Here is a 23,356-nt window from a genome sequence, read left to right as displayed (position 1 = left end):
AGCTCTACTAGCTGCATGATGGGAAATGTAGGATCCACTGTTTTGGTTCCTTGTTTAGGTGAAATTACTCCAGACACCCGCTGAGGTTCTGCAGAACCTTTGGAGCGGGTCCATCACCCCATCACCCTCCTCTCCCCCCCTCCTACTCCCCTCCATTATGCCCCCTCCCCTCTCCTCCCCTCCATCACTCTCTCTGTACGTAGAGGCCGTGACTGTATAACAGTGTGACACTAAACTGCTCGTTCATCTCGTCCTGCCGGCACTGCAGTGAAACCCTCCATGCAGGTAGAGGACATACAGACAGAAAACAAAGGGAGGAGTTATACATGAGAACCATCACTTCATTGGGCTGTCAGCTGATTAGAATGGAAAATGAATTATTGTTCACCGGTCGGCTTCGAGAGAAACAACAACAGACTGAAAGGACAAAGAAACACCAGCTATTTATTTGTGTATGTGACAGAGGGGAGGAGGAGCTTTCTCCTTGTTACCACAGTGATTTAAAGCCTCCTGACAACCTCTGTTATGGAGCTTCATGAGAGTTTCAGTCTGCAGAGCAAAAAGGAGAATCAACAAGGGGGTTGGGGTGTCACTGAACAGAAGTTTAATAAAACTCCTCCAACTCTACAAAAGTTTAAAAACTCATAAAACTCTACCGACTGAATTAAAACTCTACCGACTGAATTAAAACTCTCGTGACTGAATTAAAACTCTACAACTGAATTAAAACTCTACCGACTGAATTAAAACTCTACAACCGAATTAAAACTCTCATGACTGAATTAAAACTCTACCGACTGAATTAAAACTCTACCGACTGAATTAAAACTCTACGACTAAATTAAAACTCTAGCGACTGAATTAAAACTCTACGACTGAATTAAAACTCTAGCGACTGAATTAAAACTCTCGTGACTGAATTAAAACTCTACGACTGAATTAAAACTCTACGACTGAATTAAAACTCTAGCGACTAAATTAAAACTCTACGACTGAATTAAAACTCTAGTGACTGAATTAAAACTCTACGACTGAATTAAAACTCTAGCGACTAAATTAAAACTCTACGACTGAATTAAAACTCTACGACTGAATTAAAACTCTAGCAACTGAATTAAAACTCTAGCAACTGAACTAAAACTCTACGACTGAATTAAAACTCTAGCAACTGAATTAAAACTCTCGTGACTGAATTAAAACTCTACAACTGAATTAAAACTCTAGCGACTGAATTAAAACTCTACCGACTGAATTAAAACTCTACCGACTGAATTAAAACTCTCGTGTCTGAATTAAAACTCTACCGACTGAATTAAAACTCTAGCGACTGAATTAAAACTCTCGTGACTGAATTAAAACTCTGCGACTGAATTCAAACTCTACTGACTGAATTAAAACTCGACGACTGAATTAAAACTCGACGACTGAATTAAAACTCTAGCGACTGAATTAAAACTCTACGACTACATTAAAATTCTACGACTGAATTAAAACTCGACAACTGAATTAAAACTCTAGCGACTGAATTAAAACTCTAGCGACTGAATTCAAACTCAACGACTGAATTAAAACTCGACGACTGAATTAAAACTCGACGACTGAATTAAAACTCTACTGACTTCAGAAAACAGTTAAAACTATTCAGATCTGATCTCAAAACACTGGAGAGAAACTCGACTGATTCGCTGTTTGACGACACCAAACACTGGTAAACTTCAGAGTTCATGTTCTGTCTTCCACCAGCAGGTGTCAGAGTTCACACCGACTGTAAATGTGATTTACAGACACACTGAGCTGCACCTGAATGCAGCACAGTTAGTTTTTAACACTGTTTGTGTCCTGAGGGACGCTGGGAACAATAGCAGTGTTTTTCACAGGAGGCAGGTTCAGGACAGAAGTCATATATCATTCCCCCCCCACCTCCCTCTTCCCCCACCCAACCACCACACACACACACACACACACACACACACACACACACACACACACTTAAGGGTGTGGATGGTGGAAATGCAGTAATGTCACATTTCCTGCTGGACAGGAAACTAATGGAGGACAGGAAGACACACACATGCACTGAAACACACTAGAGTTTGTGTTTAATCCTACAGATGTGAACAGGAACAGATTCAATCATCTTCTTCCTCTTTTCTTGCCCGTCTCTCGTCTCCCACTCACATCTGTCTCTCTTTGTGTCTTTTCTTTGCCTCTTTATCTCCGACACACCGGCTCCAATCACATTTCTCCACACTCGCTTGTTGTGTGTGTGTGACTGTAATCTGATTACAGCTGCAGGTCGCCCGCGGCAACACCTTTTGTCCTGCAATCTGAGCCTCTTATTTTGAAGTGTGTTGTTGCGGTGTGTGTGTGTGTGTGTGTGTGTGTGTGTGTTGGTGTGCCCGAAGGCCGACACACACACACACACACACACACACACACACACACACACACACACACACTCTCCGATGTCAGAACAGACAAAAGCAAAGTTAAATATAAACATGTAAACATGGAATCGTATCTCAGAGCAGCATCTGTTCAATCTGATGGATTCAACCAGCTATCATGTCAATTAACACACTGCACATCACACACACACACATCACACATGATGTGTGTGTGTGTGATGTGTGTGTTTGTGTGTGTGTTGTGTGTGTGTGTGTGTGTGTGTGTGTGTGTGTGTGTGTGTGTGTGTGTGATTGACACATTAGCTGTTAATCCCTTGTTAATCCTCGGTGTTAGCAGCAGGCTCTGATTAGCCCCACCCGCTGATTGTTAATTAACCAAATCCCTCGTTTCAGCCTGGACAGCTGTTGACATGACAACTGTTACCGCGGATACTGCCTCCCTCCGGGACCTGACGGCAGTGTGTCTGTGTTGTCTTGCTTTTAATTTTCTATTTCACTTCCTGCCTCAGAGAGCTCCCTGCCGCTGTCTGAATGTTTCGCTGAGTCATGAAAAGTTGATGAGGCGGGAGATTGATGCTGCTGAATATTTGAAGACGTGTTCACCTGACAGGGGCGCCGCGGCTCTGGGCCGGCTTCAGCAGAACCGTGACCGACGAGTCCGTCTGGTTCAGAGGAGACTCCTGGTCGTAGGCCGGCATCAGAGGAGCTGCGGAAGAGGACAGAACGTCATTCTCAGCAGGACCAGGACCAGAACCAGGACCAGGACCAGGACCCAGGTCAGGACCAGGACCAGAACCAGGACCCGGGTCAGGGGCCTGATTCTAGTCCGGTACCAGACCTCGTTTAGACTCTGGTGGTCCTACCTGAGATCTTGGTGGTGAACTGGATGATGACGGGGGGGCCGAAGCCTTTCACCGTGGAGGCTTTTATTGTGAAGGAGTAGGTGGAGCCTGGGTAGAGGCCGGTGAACACGTGGCTCGTCTCATTGGCCGGTTTGAAGACCTTCCCGCTCTGATTGGACAGGTCAAACTCTGTGTCGAAGGAGCTCAGCGCTTTGTAGGAGATCTGGGAGAGAGCAAACATGTGAAACACTACGTTACCCATGATCCTCGGCAGCTCTCATAATGATGAATGACAGCTGTTGAATTCAGGGCTTGAACTAACCATTATTTTTATTATTAATTCATTAATCAACTGTTTTTAAATATCAGAAATTAATGACTAAAACAGATTTATTGTTTGATGACCAACTAATCGATTAATGGACGAACGGCTGCAGCTCTGATTGTACTGGTTCTTGAAGCTCTTTGATTGGACGCTCACAGCAAAGCCCTCTGGGTGTTGTAGTTTACCTCGTACTGCCGGATGAGGCCGAAGGTCTGCAGCGGTTCTCTCCAGCTCAGACTGATCTGCTGCTCGTAGCTGCTGCCGAGGATCGAGTCCACCGGAACCGCCCCGGGAACTAGAACCAGAACGTTCAGAGAGTCAGATGGACCAGAACAGAACCTGAGATTGTACTGTGGTTCTACTGTGGTTCTATTGTGGTTCTACCGTACCGTCCTCGTCTGTTAGCACCAGCAGCTCCTCGCTCTCCTTGCGTCCCTCCGGGTTGCTGAGGACGAGTCTCAGGCTGACGTTGGTGAACGGTGGGAGGTTCCTGACGATGTGCTGCGGCACGCTGCTCAGGGAGTCGTACACCAGCTCCTCTTTCACCGGCCCCCTGCTGGACACCTGTCATATTACCTGTCTGGCTCCTCCCTTTCTCCTCCTCCACCTGTTGGCCCCTCCCTCTCTCCACCTGTTGGTCACTCCCCCTCCACCTGTTGGCTATTCCCTCCCTCCCCCTGTTGGCCCCACCCTGTTTACCTGATAGCGCCCCCTGCAGGTCTGTAGTGGTACTGCACCGTCAGGTTGTAGCTGTAGCAGCGTGTCACGTTGTATCCGAACGGTTCCCATCGAACCGTCACCTGTTTGGACTGAATGTCAACGACCTGAAGACGCCGCGGGCCGTGCATCGGGTCTGACACATAAACACACACAAACAAACATGAAGTCACACCTGTCTGATGTCACCGGGTCCACTTCCTGTTCTGGAAATACAAGTTTATCTGAGGAAACAAAGCTGGACCAGGTGGAATAATGAGGTCCAGTTTTAAGGTGTCCTGCTGGTTCTGGATCTTTAACGGACTCTGAATGTTTTCATCAGAAGTAAAGTAACGTTTCTGAGATTCATTAAGTTACAAAATAAAAACAGGAAGTTCTAAAAATGCAGTGTGTCTATCCCATAATATCCACCTTCCCTCCGGGACACATCGTTAAACTGTCATTCAGTCTGTTTGATCTGAGACGTCACGTCGGGAATAAAAACCCTCCAACATTCGCAGGGCTGATAAAGATCGACCAATCAGCAGACGGGATGACCGGATCATGTGACCCTGTTCCTGATCCTTCAGCTGTCTCAACATCACCTGATTCTACCTGAGCGACTGTGATCAGAACCACATGAACACACCAGGGAGAGGAGGACCACAAGGGACAGCTGGAGCTAACATCACGGAGCGGTGATCACAACAATGTGGTGAGCTCAGTGATAATGATCAGGAGACGACCCCTCCCCCCCCCACACACACACACACTCAACTATCCCCCCCACACTCTCCCCTCTACCTCCAGCAGGGAGTTAAAACTGAACTAAAAGACAGGCTTCGACTAAACAGAGACACAAAGAGGGAGATTAAAGGAACTGAGCACGCTCTCTCTCACACTCCCTCCTTCCCTCCCTCCCTCCCTCCCTCACTCCCTCACTCACTCACTCACTCACTCACTCACTCACTCACTCACTCACTCGCCAATCTAAGTGCTGTATTTCAAGATGACAGACAGCGATCCACTCAGAGGGAGAATGATAGATGAGAGCAGGAAAGAGCAATTTCTCCTGACAAAACCCCACTGAGTGTGTGTGTGTGTGTGTGTGTGTGTATGTTTTCAGGTGTTTTCTGCAGGCAGTGAGCAATACCTTTCCTGTTCTTTGTCGTCTTTCACCTGTGTGTGTGTGTATGTATGTGTGTGTGTGTGTGTGTATGTATGTGTGTGTGTGTGTGTGTGTGTGTGTATATATGTGTGTGTGTGTGTGTGTGTGTGTGTGTGTGTGTGTGTGTGTGTGTGTGTGTGTGTGTGTATGTGTGGTCAGCAGGGCTTCCATCCCATCATTTTTGGGCTGACATTTAAATCAGACATGGAGGCAGAGCGCCCTGCTGATGATGTCATCAGGTATTTTTCCAGCGAATGTTAAAAAACTACAAACTGCGACCTTGAAGAACTACAAAAGGTCACCAGGAGAACTTCCTGTTCGGGGTCAGCGGCATTGTCAACAACAGGTTTCATTTCGACATCTACGTTTTGTTTTTCATTGTCTGACCTTTGACTCTCGGAGCTGCAGCGCCCCCTACAATCTGTTTCCATGGAAACAAGCTTATTAAACTACAGTCCGTTTCCATGTCATGTAGACCTGCGTGTTTTTTTTTCTCATGATTTGTGTCTGAAGTTTGCTGAACGTGTCAGTTCAGATACATCGAATCGGTCGGATTAATGATGAACTCTTGTTTGTTTTCACTGTTCAACTTCTGGTTCGGATTGAAGGTTTTAAAGGACATGAAAACAAACAAACACTGCAGAAGAAGAATAAGATAATGTTTCAGAGAGAAGTGTTGAATGTTTGAAGGTGACTTTGGGATAAAGAGGAGGAGGAGCAGCAGGAGGAGGAACATGAGAAAATAAATGACTAAATTAAAAGTCATGAGATAAAACTGATGTTCTCGGGTCAGAGTTTCTCTTCCTTCTGATGAATTCTGCGTGAAAACGATCATCAGTTGTTCAACACAAACTGAATGAAGACGCTGCGATGGAGTACAGTTTTTCCTCTTTTAGTTCTGTTTTGGGTCTCCTCCTCCTCCTTCTCCTCAGTTAATGTTTTCTCTTCCCAAGTCCGTCTGATAACGATGAACATTTGGAGATTTAGACGATTAAACCCTCATGAAGGAAACGAAGAGGAGACGGTGAAATAAAAAGGTAAAAATACAAAAGTAAAAGCTCTAAAACGTCTCAGTGACGAGCCGAGCGTAAAATCTGAGGTGGAAAAAGACGCAAAGAGAATGAAGTGAAATATTCATATGATATTTTTCTAAAAGCCTCGACAAACACACACACACACACATTTTAATGGATGTTAACACACTCAGAGGGTTTTATTCCATGACCAATGCTGAGCTGTGTGTGTGTGTGTGTGTGTGTGTGTGTGTGTGTGTATGTGTGTGTGTGTGACATCAAATATCAAAGCCAACTTATTCAAGGTGTTTTTTTATTTGACTTATTTTTGTTTTTGTAACAAAAACTGATATTTACTGATATAAATGGTTATTTACTCATAAACTAATATTTACTCACAAACTGATATTTACTAATATAAACGGATGTTTACTAATATTAACGGCTATTTACTAATATAAATGGATATTTACTAATATAAGCTCATATTTACTACTATAAACTGATATTTACTAATATAAATGGATATTTACTAATATAAGCTCATATTTACTACTATAAACTGATATTTACTAATATAAATGGATATTTACTAATATAAACTAATATTTACTTATGTAAACTGATATTTACTAATAAAAACGGATATTTACTAAAATAAACTGATATTTACTAATAAAGATGGATATTTATTAATATAAACGGATATTTACTACTATAAACTGATATTTACTAATATAAACTGATATTTACTACTATAAACGGATATTTACTACTATAAACTGATATTTGCTAATATAAATAGATATTTACTAATATAAACTAATATTTACTAATATTAACTGATATTTACTAATATAAACTAATATTTACTCCTATAAACTGATATTTACTAATATAAATGGATATTCACTAATCTAAACTAATATTTACTAATATTAACTGATATTTACTAATATAAACTGATATTTACTAATATAAATGGATATTCACTAATCTAAACTAATATTTACTAATATTAACTGATATTTACTAATATAAACTGATATTTACTAATATAAACTGATATTTACTAATATAAACTGATATTTACTAATATAAATGGATATTCACTAATCTAAACTAATATTTACTAATATTAACTGATATTTACTAATATAAACTGATATTTACTAATATAAATGGATATTTACTAATCTAAACTAATATTTACTTATGTAAACTGATATTTACTACTATAAACGGATATTTACTACTATAAACTGATATTTACTAATATAAATGGATATTTACTAATCTAAACTAATATTTACTAATATTAACTGATATTTACTAATATAAACTGATATTTACTAATCTAAACTAATATTTAGTAATATTAACTGATATTTACTAATATAAATGGATATTTACTAATATAAACTAATATTTACTTATGTAAACGGATATTTAACAATATAAACTTATATTTACTAATATAAATGGATATTTACTAATATATACTGATAGTTACTCATATAAATGGATATTTACTAATATAAACTTTTATTTACCAATATAAACTTATATTTACTAATATAAACTTGTATTTACTAATGTAAACTTATATTTACTAATATAAACTTATATTTACTAATATAAACTTGTATTTACTAATGTAAACTTATATTTACTAATATAAACTTATATTTACTGATAAAAACATATTTAATGTTATAAATATTTATTTACTGATATTTATTAATAATTCCTACTGATTCTATTCTATTCTTTTGATATTTACTTATACACTTATACTTACTAAACTTAATTTATATTCACTAATATTTACTGGTATTTACTAATATTGATTTATAATTACTTCCATTTACTAATATTAATATATATTTATTGATACTTACTGATTATCATTTTGTTGATAACAGCAGCCAACGATCATTAAATTTTAGTTGATGATTAATTGTCATAGAAATAATGATAATAATTAGTTTTCAGTTTATTTTGATTTTGTTTGTTTGTTTATTTGTCACATTTTATTTGTTTATTTGTCACATTTTATTTGTTTGTTTATTTGGCACAGTGTCAGCCTCCTCTTGTAGCTGCTGGTGTGGAGACCGTGATGAAGCATCATATGAATGTTTTCATACAGATTAATGGAAACGATTCTAATTATGACAGAATGTGATCAGATGGCTTAGTCCCGATCAGGTGATGATGTAATGATTGTAATCAGGTGATGATGTAATGATTGTAATCAGGTGATGATGTAATGATTGTAATAACAGGACGGTGTTGACGTGAACCCGAAGTTCTAACGGATCAGAACATGTGAATGCTCCATTCTGCTGCTGCTTTGTTCTCTTTACTTTTACTGGAACCTCCAGAGTTCTCCGTGTTCTGCTGTGAACTTCCTCTATAAACTTTTATTCAGATCACAGTGATGATCACAGCCAGACGTTCCTCCTAGAACACAGAGGAACATGTTTGTCTGATTTCCTGTCTGACTGAAGACGAGCGTCACGTATGAAGCAGAATATTTAACCGTGATGTTTCTGTTTATCTGCCACCAGCTGAGCCGCCTCACTGAGCGCTAAGTCCTAAAGCTTGTATGATGGACACAAGCATTTATTATTAACACACACACACACACACACACACACACACACACACACACACACACACACACACACACACACACACACAGGCTGGTTCATAATTTATCAGCAGTAAGATGAATAAATAAAAGTGAGTTGAAGACAGACGAGTGTTATTAGAGCGTACATTATCACACTGAGTGTCACAGAGACACAAACACACCCTCTGAGCTGTCAATCACACTCACACACACACATACGTCTTTCAACATTTCTTTCCTTTATGTTTCCTGCCTCTGATATCAGAGGAGCGACAGTCCCAGACGGGTGGAGATTATCATAGACTGACACACCTAGTTTGGTTCTGAAAAGAACCTCCAACAACCCAAACAATCAACACGCTTCTACCGGGGAACCCAAGAACCTCCTTAAAACCCCGCAGAGTGATATCAAAACCCAAAAGGACTACTAGAACCTCATCAAGGACTAGACCCTCATCAAAGACTAAAACCTCATCAAGGACTCCTAGAACCTCATCAAGGACTAGAACCTCATCAAAGACTAAAACCTCATCAAGGACTACCAGAACCTCATCAAGGACTAGAACCTCATCAAAGACTAAAACCTCATCAAGGACTACTAGAACCTCATCAAGGACTAGAACCTCATCAAAGACTAAAACCTCATCAAGGACTACTACAACCTTATCAACGACTAGTACCTCATCAAAGACTAAAACCTCATCAAGGACTCCTAGAACCTCATCAAGGACTAGAAACTCATCAAGAACCACTAGAACCTCATCAAGGACTCCTGGAACCTCATCAAGGACTAGAACCTCATCAAGGACTCCTAGAACCTCATCAAGGACTAGAACCTCATCAAGGACTACGACAACCTCATCAAGGACTAGAACCTCATCAAAGACTAAAACCTCATCAAGGACTACTAGAACCTCATCAAGGACTAGAACCTCATCAAAGACTAAAACCTCATCAAGGACTCCTAGAACCTCATCAAGGACTAGAACCTTATCAAGGACCACTAGAACCTCATCAAGGACTCTTAGAACCTCATCAAGGACTAGAACCTCATCAAAGACTAAAACCTCATCAAGGACTACGACAACCTCATCAAGGACTAGAACCTCATCAAAGACTAAAACCTCATCAAGGACTACTAGAACCTCATCAAGGACTAGAACCTCATCAAAGACTAAAACCTCATCAAGGACTACTACAACCTCATCAACGACTAGAACCTCATCAAAGACTAAAACCTCATCAGGGACTCCTAGAACCTCATCAAGGACTAGAACCTCATCAAGGACCACTAGAACCTCATCAAGGACTCTTAGAACCTCATCAAGGACTAGAACCTCATCAAGGACCACTAAAACCTCATCAAGGACTCCTAGAACCTCATCAAGGACTCCTAGAACCTCATCAAGGACTAGAACCTCATCAAAGACTAAAACCTCATCAAGAACTACGACAACCTCATCAACGACTAGAACCTCATCAAAGACTAAAACCTCATCAGGGACTCCTAGAACCTCATCAAGGACCACTAGAACAGACAGACAGGTCTTCATCGTCGGTCCTCTGCAGAGCATGTTCCTGACAACACGTGTCAGCTGTGTGAGTGTTTGCTTCAGTCATGTAGCAGCAGGTCTGAGTGTTGAAACCCGACACGCGTCGCGTTGTCTGGATCACGTGTTCTCAGAAACGTGTCAAATGTATAAATCTGATGTTGTTCTTTGCCACACGTTTTGTTTGAGAGATGATTATTATTGAATTATTAATATCATTATTATTATTAATGTAATGATCAATATCAGATTATTCTTATGGTTTTAATTATTATTTAATTAACTATATTTCTCTTCAGCTACTGATATTCATTGTTAGGAAATGTTATTTTTGCAAATATATGTAGATAATATAATATTATAAAATGTAAATAAAATACTATAAGATGATATGATATGATGTAATATAGTAAAATATAATATAATGTATTATAATATAATATAATAATAATAATAATACAATATAATAATGTAATATTGAGTTTATATAAATGAACTATGTGAAAGAGAAACAGAAAAATAAATAATTCTATATTTTGTCTGCATCTCAATGGAACAAGAAGACAAAATAAATTACGATCAATAATAATTAAGAATTAAGAATGTAAATAAAAAGAGAAATAAAATGTGAGTGTAACCGAAACAGAGCAGCAATGAAGAGCTGCTGCACCTGTGTAATTAGCACGCTAATTGCTAATCACATTCTGTTTGCTGTTTACACACACACCTGCACCAGCAGCTAGCATGATGTGTACACTGCAGCCATTAAGAGCTAATGAGTGTGGCGCTAACGAAGCTCACTGCCTTAATGACCTCACCATTAACCATTAGCCACCTGATGAGCTCAGCGCTAACGCAGCATAGCATGGCACGCTAATGACTCCTCCATTAACCTCCTAATGAGAGCAGTGTGAGTGCAAACTAGCAGCTGCTTTCTGCTAGCTGCCATCACAGTAAAGGGATATTACGAATAAAACTGACTGTAGAGGACAAGGAAGGACAAGACGTCCATCATCATCATCATCATCATCATCATCTCATCTCATCACATCACAATCATCAACATCACATCATCATCATCATCATCATCTCATCACATCACAATCATCAACATCACATCATCATCATCATCACAATCACCATCATCATCATCACCATCATCATCATCACCATCACATCACCACCATCATCATCATCACCATCACCATCACATCACCATCATCATCACCATCACCATCATCACATCATCATCACCATCACCATCACATCACCACCATCATCACATCATCATCATCATCACCATCACCTCACCACCATCATCATCATCATCATCACCATCACATCACCACCATCATCATCATCATCACCATCACCATCATCATCTCATCACATCACAATCATCATCACATCATCACCACCATCATCATCATCATCATCATCATCATCATCATCATCACCACCACCACCATCATCATCATCATCATCATCATCACCATCATCATCACATCACCATCATCATCACCATCACCACATCACCACCATCATCATCACATCACCACCATCACCATCATCATCTCATCACATCACAATCATCATCACATCATCACCACCATCATCATCATCATCATCATCATCATCATCATCATCACCACCACCATCATCATCATCAAATCACCATCATCATCACATCACCATCATCACCACCATCACCACCACCACCATCATCATCATCATCACCATCATCATCACATCACCATCATCATCACCATCACCATCATCACATCACCACCATCATCATCATCATCAAATCACCATCATCATCATCATCAAATCACCATCATCATCATCATCATCACATCACCATCATCATCACCACCATCACCACCACCACCATCATCATCACCATCATCATCACATCACCATCATCATCACCATCAAATCACCATCATCATCATCATCACATCACCATCATCATCACCACCATCACCACCACCACCACCACCATCATCACCATCATCATCACCACCACCATCATCATCATCAATATCATCATCATCATCATCGGTTGGCTGCAGGTTTTGACCATGTGACCCGACTCTGACTCACCTGCACACTTGGTCCTGGCTCTGAGTGGCGGACCGGGGTTTCCTGTGCCTCCGTCCAGGGGCCGGGTGAGCAGCACGCTAATCTCGTACTCGGTGTCGGGGTCCAGGTGTCCGATCTTGTGGGTGGGCTTGTCGACAGGTGTGGTGTCAATCAACATACCCGCCATCGTACGGTACTCCACCTGGAAACAGATCCATCTTACACAAAGTCCTTCACAGGTCACAGAACTCCCCATGGACCGCTAGAACCTCATCATGGACCACTAGAACCTCATCATGGACCACTGGAACCTCATCATGGACCACTAGAACCTCATCATGGACTGCTAGAACCTCATCATGGACCACTGGAACCTCATCATGGACCACTGGAACCTCATCATGGACCACTAGAAACTCATCATGGACCGCTAGAACCTCATCATGTACCACGAACCTCATCATGTACCACTTCAACCTCATCATGGACCACTAGAAACTCATCATGTACCACTAAAACCTCATCATGGACCGCTAGAACCTCATCATGGACCACGAACCTCATCATGTACCACTACAACCTCATCATGGACCACTGGAACCCCCTCAGGGACCACTAGAACCTCAGCATGGACCATTAGAACCTCATCATGGACAACTAGAACCTTATCATGGACCACTGGAACCCCCTCAGGGACCAGTAGAACCCCCTGAGGGACCACTAGAACCTCATCATGGACCACTGGAACCTCATCATGGACCACTGGAACCTCATCATGGACCACTAGAACCTCATCATGGACCGCTAGAACCTCATCATGTACCACGAACCTCATCATGTACCACTACAACCTCATCATGGACCACTGGAACCCCCTCAGGGACCACTAGAACCTCAGCATGGACCATTAGAACCTCATCATGGACCACTAGAACCTTATCATGGACCACTGGAACCCCCTCAGCGACCAGTAGAACCCCCTGAGGGACCACTAGAAACTCATCATGGACCACTGGAACCCCCTCAGGGACCACTAGAACCTCATCATTGACCACTGGAACCTCATCATGGACCACTAGAACCTCATCATGGACCACTGGAACCTCATCATGGACCACTGGAACCTCATCATGGACCACTAGAACCTCATCATGTACCACGAACCTCATCATGTACCACTACAACCTCATCATGGACCACTGGAACCCGCTCAGGGACCACTAGAACCTCAGCATGGACCATTAGAACCTCATCATGGACAACTAGAACCTTATCATGGACCACTGGAACCCCCTCAGGGACCAGTAGAACCCCCTGAGGGACCACTAGAACCTCATCATGGACCACTAGAACCTCATCATGGACCACTGGAACCTCATCATGGACCACTGGAACCTCATCATGGACCACTAGAACCTCATCATGGACCGCTAGAACCTCATCATGTACCACGAACCTCATCATGTACCACTACAACCTCATCATGGACCACTGGAACCCCCTCAGGGACCACTAGAACCTCAGCATGGACCATTAGAACCTCATCATGGACCACTAGAACCTTATCATGGACCACTGGAACCCCCTCAGGGACCAGTAGAACCCCCTGAGGGACCACTAGAAACTCATCATGGACCACTGGAACCCCCTCAGGGACCACTAGAACCTCATCATGGACCACTGCAACCCCATCAGGGACCAGTAGAACCCCCTCAGGGACCACTAGAACCTCATCATGGACCACTAGAACCTCATCATGGACCACTGGAACCCCCTCAGGGACCAGTAGAACCTCCTCCTAACCCTGTGACCTCCTCCTAATCACTATGGTTACCACTCACCTCCCTCTCGATGATTGGCCCGTCTCCGTTGATGGAGTTGGCGTTCAGTTGGATCCACAAGTAGGTGGCGCCGACTGCTGTCAGCTGAGGAGGCGCGATGGGTACAGGGGGCTCTGAAGGACAAACAGAACCGGGATCAGGTCTACATGCAGAGAACCACACACACACATCTCGGGGTTCCACTGATTTCTTAACGAGGGAGGAACGAGTTAACGAGTTAATTAAAATTTGTGACCTTCGGCGAATCACAGCAGACCTGGATTCTATTACCCAGAATCCCGATGGAGCTGCTCTAATTCCTCCTGACCCACTTCATCACACACACACACACACACACACACACACACACACACACACACTAAGTAGGATACATGTGCAATGATGCGTGCTTATCATGTTCCGGTTAAGACACACCTCTGTGTGTGTGTGTGTGTGTGTCTGCACATCCACAGTTTGAGTGACAATTCAATCAGAGGTTAAACCGGCGGGATGGGGTGGAGGTGTGTCGAATCATGTGACCAACAAACACCTCCTCACCTGTCTCACACAAACACACACACACAAACACACACACACACACACACACACACACACACACACTCAGTGCAGTAATGAGGGGCTTTAATAAATGAGATCCTCGACTGACGACGTTAAAATATAAATATGAACAAAACAGACAGACAGGTGGACAGATTGGTGGACAGACAGACAGGTGGACAGACAGGTGGACTCAGTTTTCAAAATAAAAGACGTTTGATGAATTGTACTCTGGAGCGATCCGATCAGCTGCCATCGCTGATCAATAAAGAATAATTGATCTGTAATCTGGTTGTTGTGTTTATAGCAGCAGCTGATTCTCCTGTTGATTGACAGACCGATCAGTTTATTGACCCACAGGTTGAATGTTCAGCTGATCCACTGATGATGACACGTGTACAGTCAGAGAGCTGATAGGATCGGAGCAGGGTTCAGAGGAGAAACGCTCCAATGAAACAACACAAACATTAATGACACGGCCAGCAGCCAATCAGAACTCACGTTTGACGGTGAGGTCGGCGTAGGACGACATGCTCACACCATGCTCTGATTGGGCGATGCAACGGTAGCGTCCCGAGTCGCCCTTCGTTGTGTTCTCCACGTCGAAGCCTGCCACGTAGCGACGCGAGTTCACCGGCTTGGTTTCCTTGACGACCGCCTGGCGCCCGCCCATCCCCTGACGACCCAAACACACACACACACACACACACACACACACACACACACACACACACATACACACACACACACGTCAGATCACCTGCAACAGGTGCCGCCTCCTGTCCTGGCGGCCGATCCGAGGTGTCTGCGAGGCGGCGGGCGGATCACCTGTAGGTACAGCAGCAGGCTGCTCTGCGGCCGGCCGTTCACCGTGCAGTGGAACGTCGCCGTCTGGCCCGCGTTCACCTCAACGCCCTTAATGTGCAGGAAGTGAGGCGTGCTCACTGGGGACACACAGAGGTCAGAGGTCACACACTGCAGCAAGGAACCAATGGAGATGGATCCTGGAGGAGTGTGTGTGCATGTGTGTGTGTGTGTGTGTGTGTGTGTGTGTGTGTGTGTGTGTGTGTGTGTGTGTGTGTGTGTGTTCACATAACAAAGCAACATCAGAAATGCCTTCAGACCAGCAGGTAGATAAACAGACGGATGGATCAAAGTCCATGCTAACCAATTTATATTTTAATGAGCTCCCCAGCCTCAACACACACACACACACACACACACACACACACACACACACACACACACACACAGACTGACCTTGATTCTACGATGCCGATTCAACTTTTAACATCGTTATCCAATTAAGGAGCCAAACCTCGTTAACCAATTAGGAGTCTGTTCTACAAGAGGGCGGGGCCTTTCTCTGCATGTGTGTGTGTGTGTGTGTGTGTGTGTGTGTGTGTGTGTGTGTGTACTTACTGCACTGGTGACCCTGCAGTGTGATGTCCTTGATGGCCAGAACTCCTCTCTGCCCGGTGCTGACTGCCTCGAACACCACCTGACACACAGACCAATCACATCACTTGTCAATGACATCATCGGTAGGATTACTAAAGGAGGTCCACATAGAACCAAAACCAGGTCTGACAGGAGGTCCACATTGTAAAAATATCCAGATTTAAGGAGAACAGACGGGCTGCTCACTTCCTGTATGTGACTCAGTTTGGTTGTGTTCTTGTTGGCTCTGTTTGGTTCTTTTGTGTTCTGTTCCTACAGGGTTCTACTTAGATGACTGTGTGTGAGTTCCTGTGTTTTTCTGTATGTACATTCCACAGTCTTATCGCCACGGAAACCGGTGCCATATATCCTGTTGGTGCCCAGAAACAGGAAGTCCTCCTCCCTCCATCCACCCGTTTGTCCTCTCCCCCTCCCCCTCATCTCAGCTGTGACTCCTCTTCCCTCCATTCTTCTTCTCTGCTTCCTGTTGTGATAGAACGTGACGGTAGAACATTATGGTAGAATGTGACGTAGAATGTGATGGTAGAACGTGAAGGTAGAATGTGAAGTTAGAATGTGAAGGTAGAACGTGAAGGTAGAACGTGACAGTAGAACGTGAAGTTAGAACGTGACGGTAGAACGTGAAGTTAGAACGTGAAGGTAGAACGTGACAGTAGAACGTGACGGTAGAACGTGAAGTTAGCGTGAAGGTAGAATGTGACGGTAGAATGTGACGGTAGAACGTGAAGGTAGAACGTGAACGTCACAGGAACAGAAATAGAATGTGGGATCTCGAGTTCCTGTTTTTTTTCTCCTGCAGGTGTCGACGTTTTTTGGCACAAGGTTCCCGTGGTGAGAAAAACTGTGTGTGTGTGTGTGTGTGTGTGTTGAACCAATTAGCTGCAGCCCTCATGCGGTTTAGAGATGACGGAGCTTTTAAAGCCACATAAAAGAGCTTTCAATACGGATCAGCCACATCCAGAGTGAGTGTGTGTGTTCTGGTGTTCCTGTCTCTGTGAGGACCACGTGCACTCTCAGGCCTTGTGAGGACATGTGGTCCGGTCCTCACGGTGGAACCTTCAGAGGAACGTTCCAGCGTTTGGACCTCGAGGGTTCCTCGTGGTCTGAGTGTGTTGGTGTGTCAGGACATCGTTGATGAAAAGCTGCTGCAGCGTTTCACTGATATTTAAAGCTTCATTGTTGAGACCTGATCCTGCATCCAATACATGGAACATATCAGAACTAAAGAGATTATTAAAGATGATTACTGTCAACATCAACCTGATTAATCTGATTAATCTGATCAATCTCAACTTGTTTCTACAACTCAGCCAACCCTCTGAACTTTGTGATCACATTACCAGATTGTCAAAATAAATCTACAGGTGTCAGGTTCAAGTTTAATTTACGTTCAGGTTCAGGTTCAGTTTTAAATTCAGGTTTAAGTTTAAATTTAAATTCAGGATCAGGTTCAGGTTCAGGTTTAAGTTTAAATTAAAGTGCAGGTTTAGGTTCAGGTTTAAATTCAGGTTCAGGTTTAAGTTCAGGTTCAGGTTTAAGTTTAAATTCAGGTTGAGGTTTAAGTTCAAGTTTAGGTTCAGGTTCAGGTTTGAGTTCAGGTTTAGGTTCAGGTTTAAGTCCAGGTTTAGATTCAGGATCAGGATCAGTGTCCTGAGAATCCATCACTACCTGAACACAGTGTTCTGATAACAGTTGTTCAGCAGTAAAAACGAGTTGTCGTGTGCTTGTGAGTTACCTGGTAGTGATTGGGCCAGAAGGTGGACACAGCAAGCTCCAACCCCTTCCAGATGTGGTAGGCAGGGCCTGAGGAGTTAAAGACGGGAACTCCCAGAGGACTGTTGTTCTCTGCAGGAAACAAACTCTGTTAAAAAACTTGAGAGCTCAGCCACCAAACTAACAAACCTGAAAGCTCCGCCTCCCACCTATCACACCTGAGAGCTCCGCCCCCCACCTATCACACCTGAGAGCTCCGCCCCAGGCTAACACACCTGAGGGACCTCCGCTGACGTTACTATGCTACTGTGTGTGTGTAGTACTGCAGCGGTACTTTGGAGTACTTCTGAGTACTTTGGAGTACTTTGGAGTTCCTGACGCACCTTTGACGTAGACGTTGAGTGTGGCGGGCGTGGCAGCCTCGCGGCCTCCTGCCTGGTAGAACAGGAAGCTGACGCAGTGTGTGTCGTTCTCTTTGAGCGGTGGCAGCAGCATCTGAGCTCGCTGACCGCCATAACGGCCCGACGTGTTCACGAACAGGAAGGAGGAACCTGCCGACAGGAAGTGACATGTCATAAAAAAGACAAAATAACAGCCTTGAATTCAAGTTGAATGAATAAGTATTCATTGAAAATAATTAAAACATTCTGAAGAATGAAATGTTAAGAATGTGGAAAAATCTAAAAATTGAACAATGAAGACGTGACGAGTAAATAAAGATCTGATTTTCTCATTTATATTACTGTTATTATTAATATGGAATATTCAAACTATTGACAACAGTCAATCAAAAGCTGCCAAAATAAAAGTGAGATTTTAAGCAGCTGTAATGAGAAATTTCAGAATAAAGCTGGTGTTGTTATGTGAGTATCAGAAGAATGAAGTTGACGTGCAGCGATGCGTCAGACAGACTTCAGAATAAAAGCTCATGTTGGGTCGTCACACTTTAAAATGAAAAGAGCAACGAAAGATGGAGAGACGGCGAACAGGATACCCATCAGTGACAGGAGACGCCAAAACAAAAGACTCTCATTTGTGTATTAAAACAGAAAATCCATAATTCATCGGCACTGACAAGCGTAGTGTGTGTGTGTGTGTGTGTGTGTGTGTGTGTGTGTGTGTGTGTGTGTGTGTGTGTGTGTGTGTGTGTGTGTGTGTGTGTGTGTGTGTGTGTGTGTGAACAAATCACTCATTTTGTCGACAGTGGGAATCTATAATTGGAAGACTTCAGAATAAAAGCTGGGTGTTCATTTTAAAGCTTTGAAACTCAGAAAGCAGCTCCTTCTGTGTGTGTGTGTGTGTGTGTGTGTGTGTGTGTGTGTGTGTGTGTGTGTGTGGGGGGGGGTTCCTCATTAGTGTGTGTTCACGTCTCCGTGTCACGACTACAGCTGTCAATCATCTGAGCTGCGTTCACTTTTTTTCACGTTTCTGTTGCTGCAAAGTTTCTATGAAATTTAAATGACTCCTGTTTTACAGTGTGTGTGTGTGCGGGTTGAAGGGCGTCTCCATGGTAACAGCAGCAGAGAGCAGTGTTCCTCCAGTCAGCTGTCTGTCTGAGTCCTCACGGCTTTTTATTGTTGTTCAATCTGCTGATCAGGTTTTTAATCAATCATTCGATCGTTTTGTTTTACCGATAACTAATGTAAAGTTTTTGATCGTTCAATTATTCAAATGTTTGATAATTAATTTCTCTTACATGTGTGTAACGTCTAATGGGTGTAACGTGTAACGTGTCCTGAGGAGGTCGTTCAGAAGATCGGCGACCTTCAGACCAGCTGATCTGTTTAATCTCACACTTTGTTTGATTTCATTTCCAGGTTGTTTAAATGTGTCAGAGGATCAATGGAGGAAGAGGAGAATCGATTGGAGGAGGAGGGGGGGGGGGGAGGGAGGAGGAGGGGGAGGAGCAGGAGGGGAAGGAGGGGGAAGGGGGGAGGGGAGGAGAAAGGGGAAGAGGAGGAGGAGAAAGAGGAGGAGGAGGAGGAGAGGGAGGAGCAGGAGGAGGAGGAAGACGAGGAGGGGGAGGAGGAGGTGTAGGGGGAGGAAGATGAGGAAGAGGAGGAGGAAGAGGAGTATGAGGAAGAGGAGGAGGAGAAAGATGAGGAAGAGGAGGAGCAGGAGGAGGAGGGGGTGAGGAGGTGGAGGGGGAGGAAGAGGAGAAAGGAGAGGAGGTGGAGGGGGAGGAGGAGGTGGAAGGGGAGAAGGAGGAGGAAGGGGAGGGGGAAGGGGAGGAAGAGGAGGGGCAGGAGAAGGAGAAAGATGGGGAAGAAGAGTTGGAGGAGCAGGAGGAAGAGGAGGGGGAGGAAGAGGAGGAGGGAGAGGAGGAGGAGGAGCAGGAGGTGGAGGAAGAGGAAGAGAAGGAGAAGGAGGTTAAAATCACAGGGAGGAGGAGGGGGAAGATGAGGAAGAGGAGCAGGAGGCGGAGGATGAGGAGGAAAAGGAGGAGGAGGGGGAGGAAGGGGAGAAGGAGGAGCAAGAGGAAGAGGAGGAGGAGGGGGAGAGGAGGGGGAGGAAGATGAGGAAGAGGAGGAGGTGGAGGAGAAGGAGGAGGAAGGGGAGGGAGAAGGGAAGGAGGAGGAAGATGAGGAAGATGAGAAGGAGGAGGAGCGGAGCAGGAGGAGGAAGAAGAGGACAAGGAGGAAGATGAGGAGGAGGAAAAGGAGGAGGAACATGAGGAGGAGGAGGAGGAGGAAGAGGAGGAAGAGTAGGAAGAGGAGGAGGAGGTTCAATCATCACAGGGAGGAGGAGGAGGAAGATGAGGAAGAGGACGAAGAGGAGCAGGAGGAGGAGGAGGCGGAGAAGGAGGAGGAGGAATAGGAAGGGGAGGAGGAGGAAGAGGAAGAGGAAGAGGATGGGGAGAAGGAGGATGAGGAGGAAGAGGAGGAGGATGGGGAGAGGAGGGGAGGAAGATGAGGAAGAGGAGGAGGTGGAGGGGAAGGAGGAGGAAGGCGAGGGAGAAGGGGAGGAGGAGGAAGATGAGGAAGATGAGAAGGAGGAGGAGCAGGAGGAGGAAGAAGAGGACGAGGAGGAAGAGGGGGAGGAAGAGGAAAAGGAGGAAGAGGAGCAGGAGGAGGAGGAGGAGCAGCTGATGAGTTCAGATTCTGCTGATGAACATTTGTTTCATGTTTCATATGAAGAAGCAGAAAACAGGACGTCCATCTGCAGCCAATCAAAGGAGCAGGTGTCACATTTCACCTGGTTGTCAGCGAGACACCAAAAATACACCAACGAACAACACAGCTCCTGACGACCTCCTGATGACATCACAGGTCACTGAGGTACCAATGATTGGTTTCATCTGTGAAAGCAGAAAAACAAACTGCTGTTTCCGACACACACACACACACACACACACACACACACACACACACACACACACACACACACCACCTGCTCATGTCTTGGCATTTCTCTCCCTCGTTAACCTCTCCCCCCCCCCCTCACCTGCCGGCCAATCACAGACAACCCCTGCCATCTATAAACCAATCATATCAGACCGAGCTCACACACAGACAGAGGGACTTATTCTATTATGGAGACGTGAGGAGAAGCAGCTGCAGCTGATTTACACACAAATAACAACACACACACACACACACACACACACACACACACACACACACACACACTTCTTCCTGCTGTCCTGTCTGTGTGTGTGTGTGTGTGTGTGTGTGTGTGTGTGTGTGTGTGTGTGTGTGTGTTTCTTGCTCTCGGCAATTTATTTCAGGATCTGACTGAAGTTTCACAAAAACATCAAACTGATCTTCAACAGTTTAAAGGAGCAGCAACACTTTTATTATCAACCGATTCACCCAGACTAACACAGGCTAACCCAGATATAATCCAGACTAACACAGGCTAACCCAGATATAATCCAGACTAACACAGGCTAACACAGGCTAACCCAGATATAATCCAGACTAACACAGACTAACACAGGCTAACCCAGATATAATCCAGACTAACACAGGCTAACATAGGCTAACACAGATATAATCCAGACTAACACAGGCTAACCCAGATATAATCCAGACTAACACAGGCTAACACAGGCTAACCCAGATATAATCCAGACTAACACAGGCTAACACAGGCTAACCCAGATATAATCCAGACTAACACAGACTAACACAGGCTAACCCAGATATAATCCAGACTAACACAGGCTAACCCAGATATAATCCAGACTAACACAGGCTAACACAGGCTAACCCAGATATAATCCAGACTAACACAGGCTAACACAGGCTAACCCAGATATAATCCAGACTAACACAGGCTAACCCAGATATAATCCAGACTAACACAGGCTAACGCAGATATAATCCAGACTAACACAGGCTAACACAGGCTAACCCAGATATAATCCAGACTAACACAGGCTAACCCAGATATAATCCAGACTAACACAGGCTAACCCAGATATAATTCAGACTAAAACAGGCTAACACAGATATAATCCAGACTAACACAGGCTAGCACAGGCTAACACAGATATAATCCAGGCTAACACAGGCTAACAGATATAATCCAGACTAACACAGGCTAACATAGGCTAACACAGATATAATCCAGGCTAACACAGGCTAACACAGGCTAACCCAGATATAATCCAGACTAACACAGACTAACACAGGCTAACCCAGACATAATCCAGACTAACACAGGCTAACACAGGCTAACCCAGATGTAATCCAGACTAACACAGGCTAACACAGGCTAACACAGATATAATCCAGACTAACACAGGCTAACACAGGCTAACCCATATATAATCCAGACTAACACAGACTAACACAGGCTAACCCAGATATAATCCAGACTAACACAGGCTAACATAGGCTAACACAGATATAATCCAGACTAACACAGGCTAACCCAGATATAATCCAGACTAACACAGGCTAACCCAGATATAATCCAGACTAACACAGGCTAACACAGGCTAACCCAGATATAATCCAGACTAACACAGACTAACACAGGCTAACCCAGATATAATCCAGACTAACACAGGCTAACATAGGCTAACACAGATATAATCCAGACTAACACAGGCTAACCCAGATATAATCCAGACTA

The 23,356-nt window shown here is 43.8% G+C and overlaps 1 protein-coding gene across 6 annotated transcripts in view; it reads right to left on the bottom strand.

Annotated features, from left to right (window-relative positions):
* LOC138215433 (receptor-type tyrosine-protein phosphatase mu-like) overlaps nt 1-23,356 on the bottom strand; it is a 110,420-nt gene that overhangs the window by 54,445 nt on the left and 32,619 nt on the right. For 5 of the 6 annotated variants that reach the window (XM_069177580.1, XM_069177585.1, XM_069177582.1 and 2 more), the window contains exons 3-14: nt 18,658-18,825; nt 18,297-18,406; nt 16,523-16,601; nt 15,929-16,044; nt 15,602-15,776; nt 14,564-14,676; nt 12,744-12,924; nt 4,275-4,428; nt 3,965-4,131; nt 3,761-3,870; nt 3,272-3,473; nt 3,012-3,114 (exon numbers count right to left, since the gene is read on the bottom strand). In XM_069177580.1, coding sequence (XP_069033681.1) covers nt 3,012-3,114; nt 3,272-3,473; nt 3,761-3,870; nt 3,965-4,131; nt 4,275-4,428; nt 12,744-12,924; nt 14,564-14,676; nt 15,602-15,776; nt 15,929-16,044; nt 16,523-16,601; nt 18,297-18,406; nt 18,658-18,825 — 1,678 coding nt within the window. The remainder of the gene's footprint in view (nt 1-3,011; nt 3,115-3,271; nt 3,474-3,760; nt 3,871-3,964; nt 4,132-4,274; nt 4,429-12,743; nt 12,925-14,563; nt 14,677-15,601; nt 15,777-15,928; nt 16,045-16,522; nt 16,602-18,296; nt 18,407-18,657; nt 18,826-23,356) is intronic. The other variant, XM_069177581.1, reaches the window with a different exon arrangement.

Source organism: Embiotoca jacksoni, unplaced genomic scaffold (genome assembly GCF_022577435.1).
Source record: "Embiotoca jacksoni isolate LCO1_2020_lvr unplaced genomic scaffold, fEmbJac1.0.p SCAF_75, whole genome shotgun sequence".
NCBI classification, from domain to species: Eukaryota; Metazoa; Chordata; class Actinopteri; family Embiotocidae; genus Embiotoca; species Embiotoca jacksoni.
This window is presented reverse-complemented; position numbering and strand designations above follow the sequence as displayed.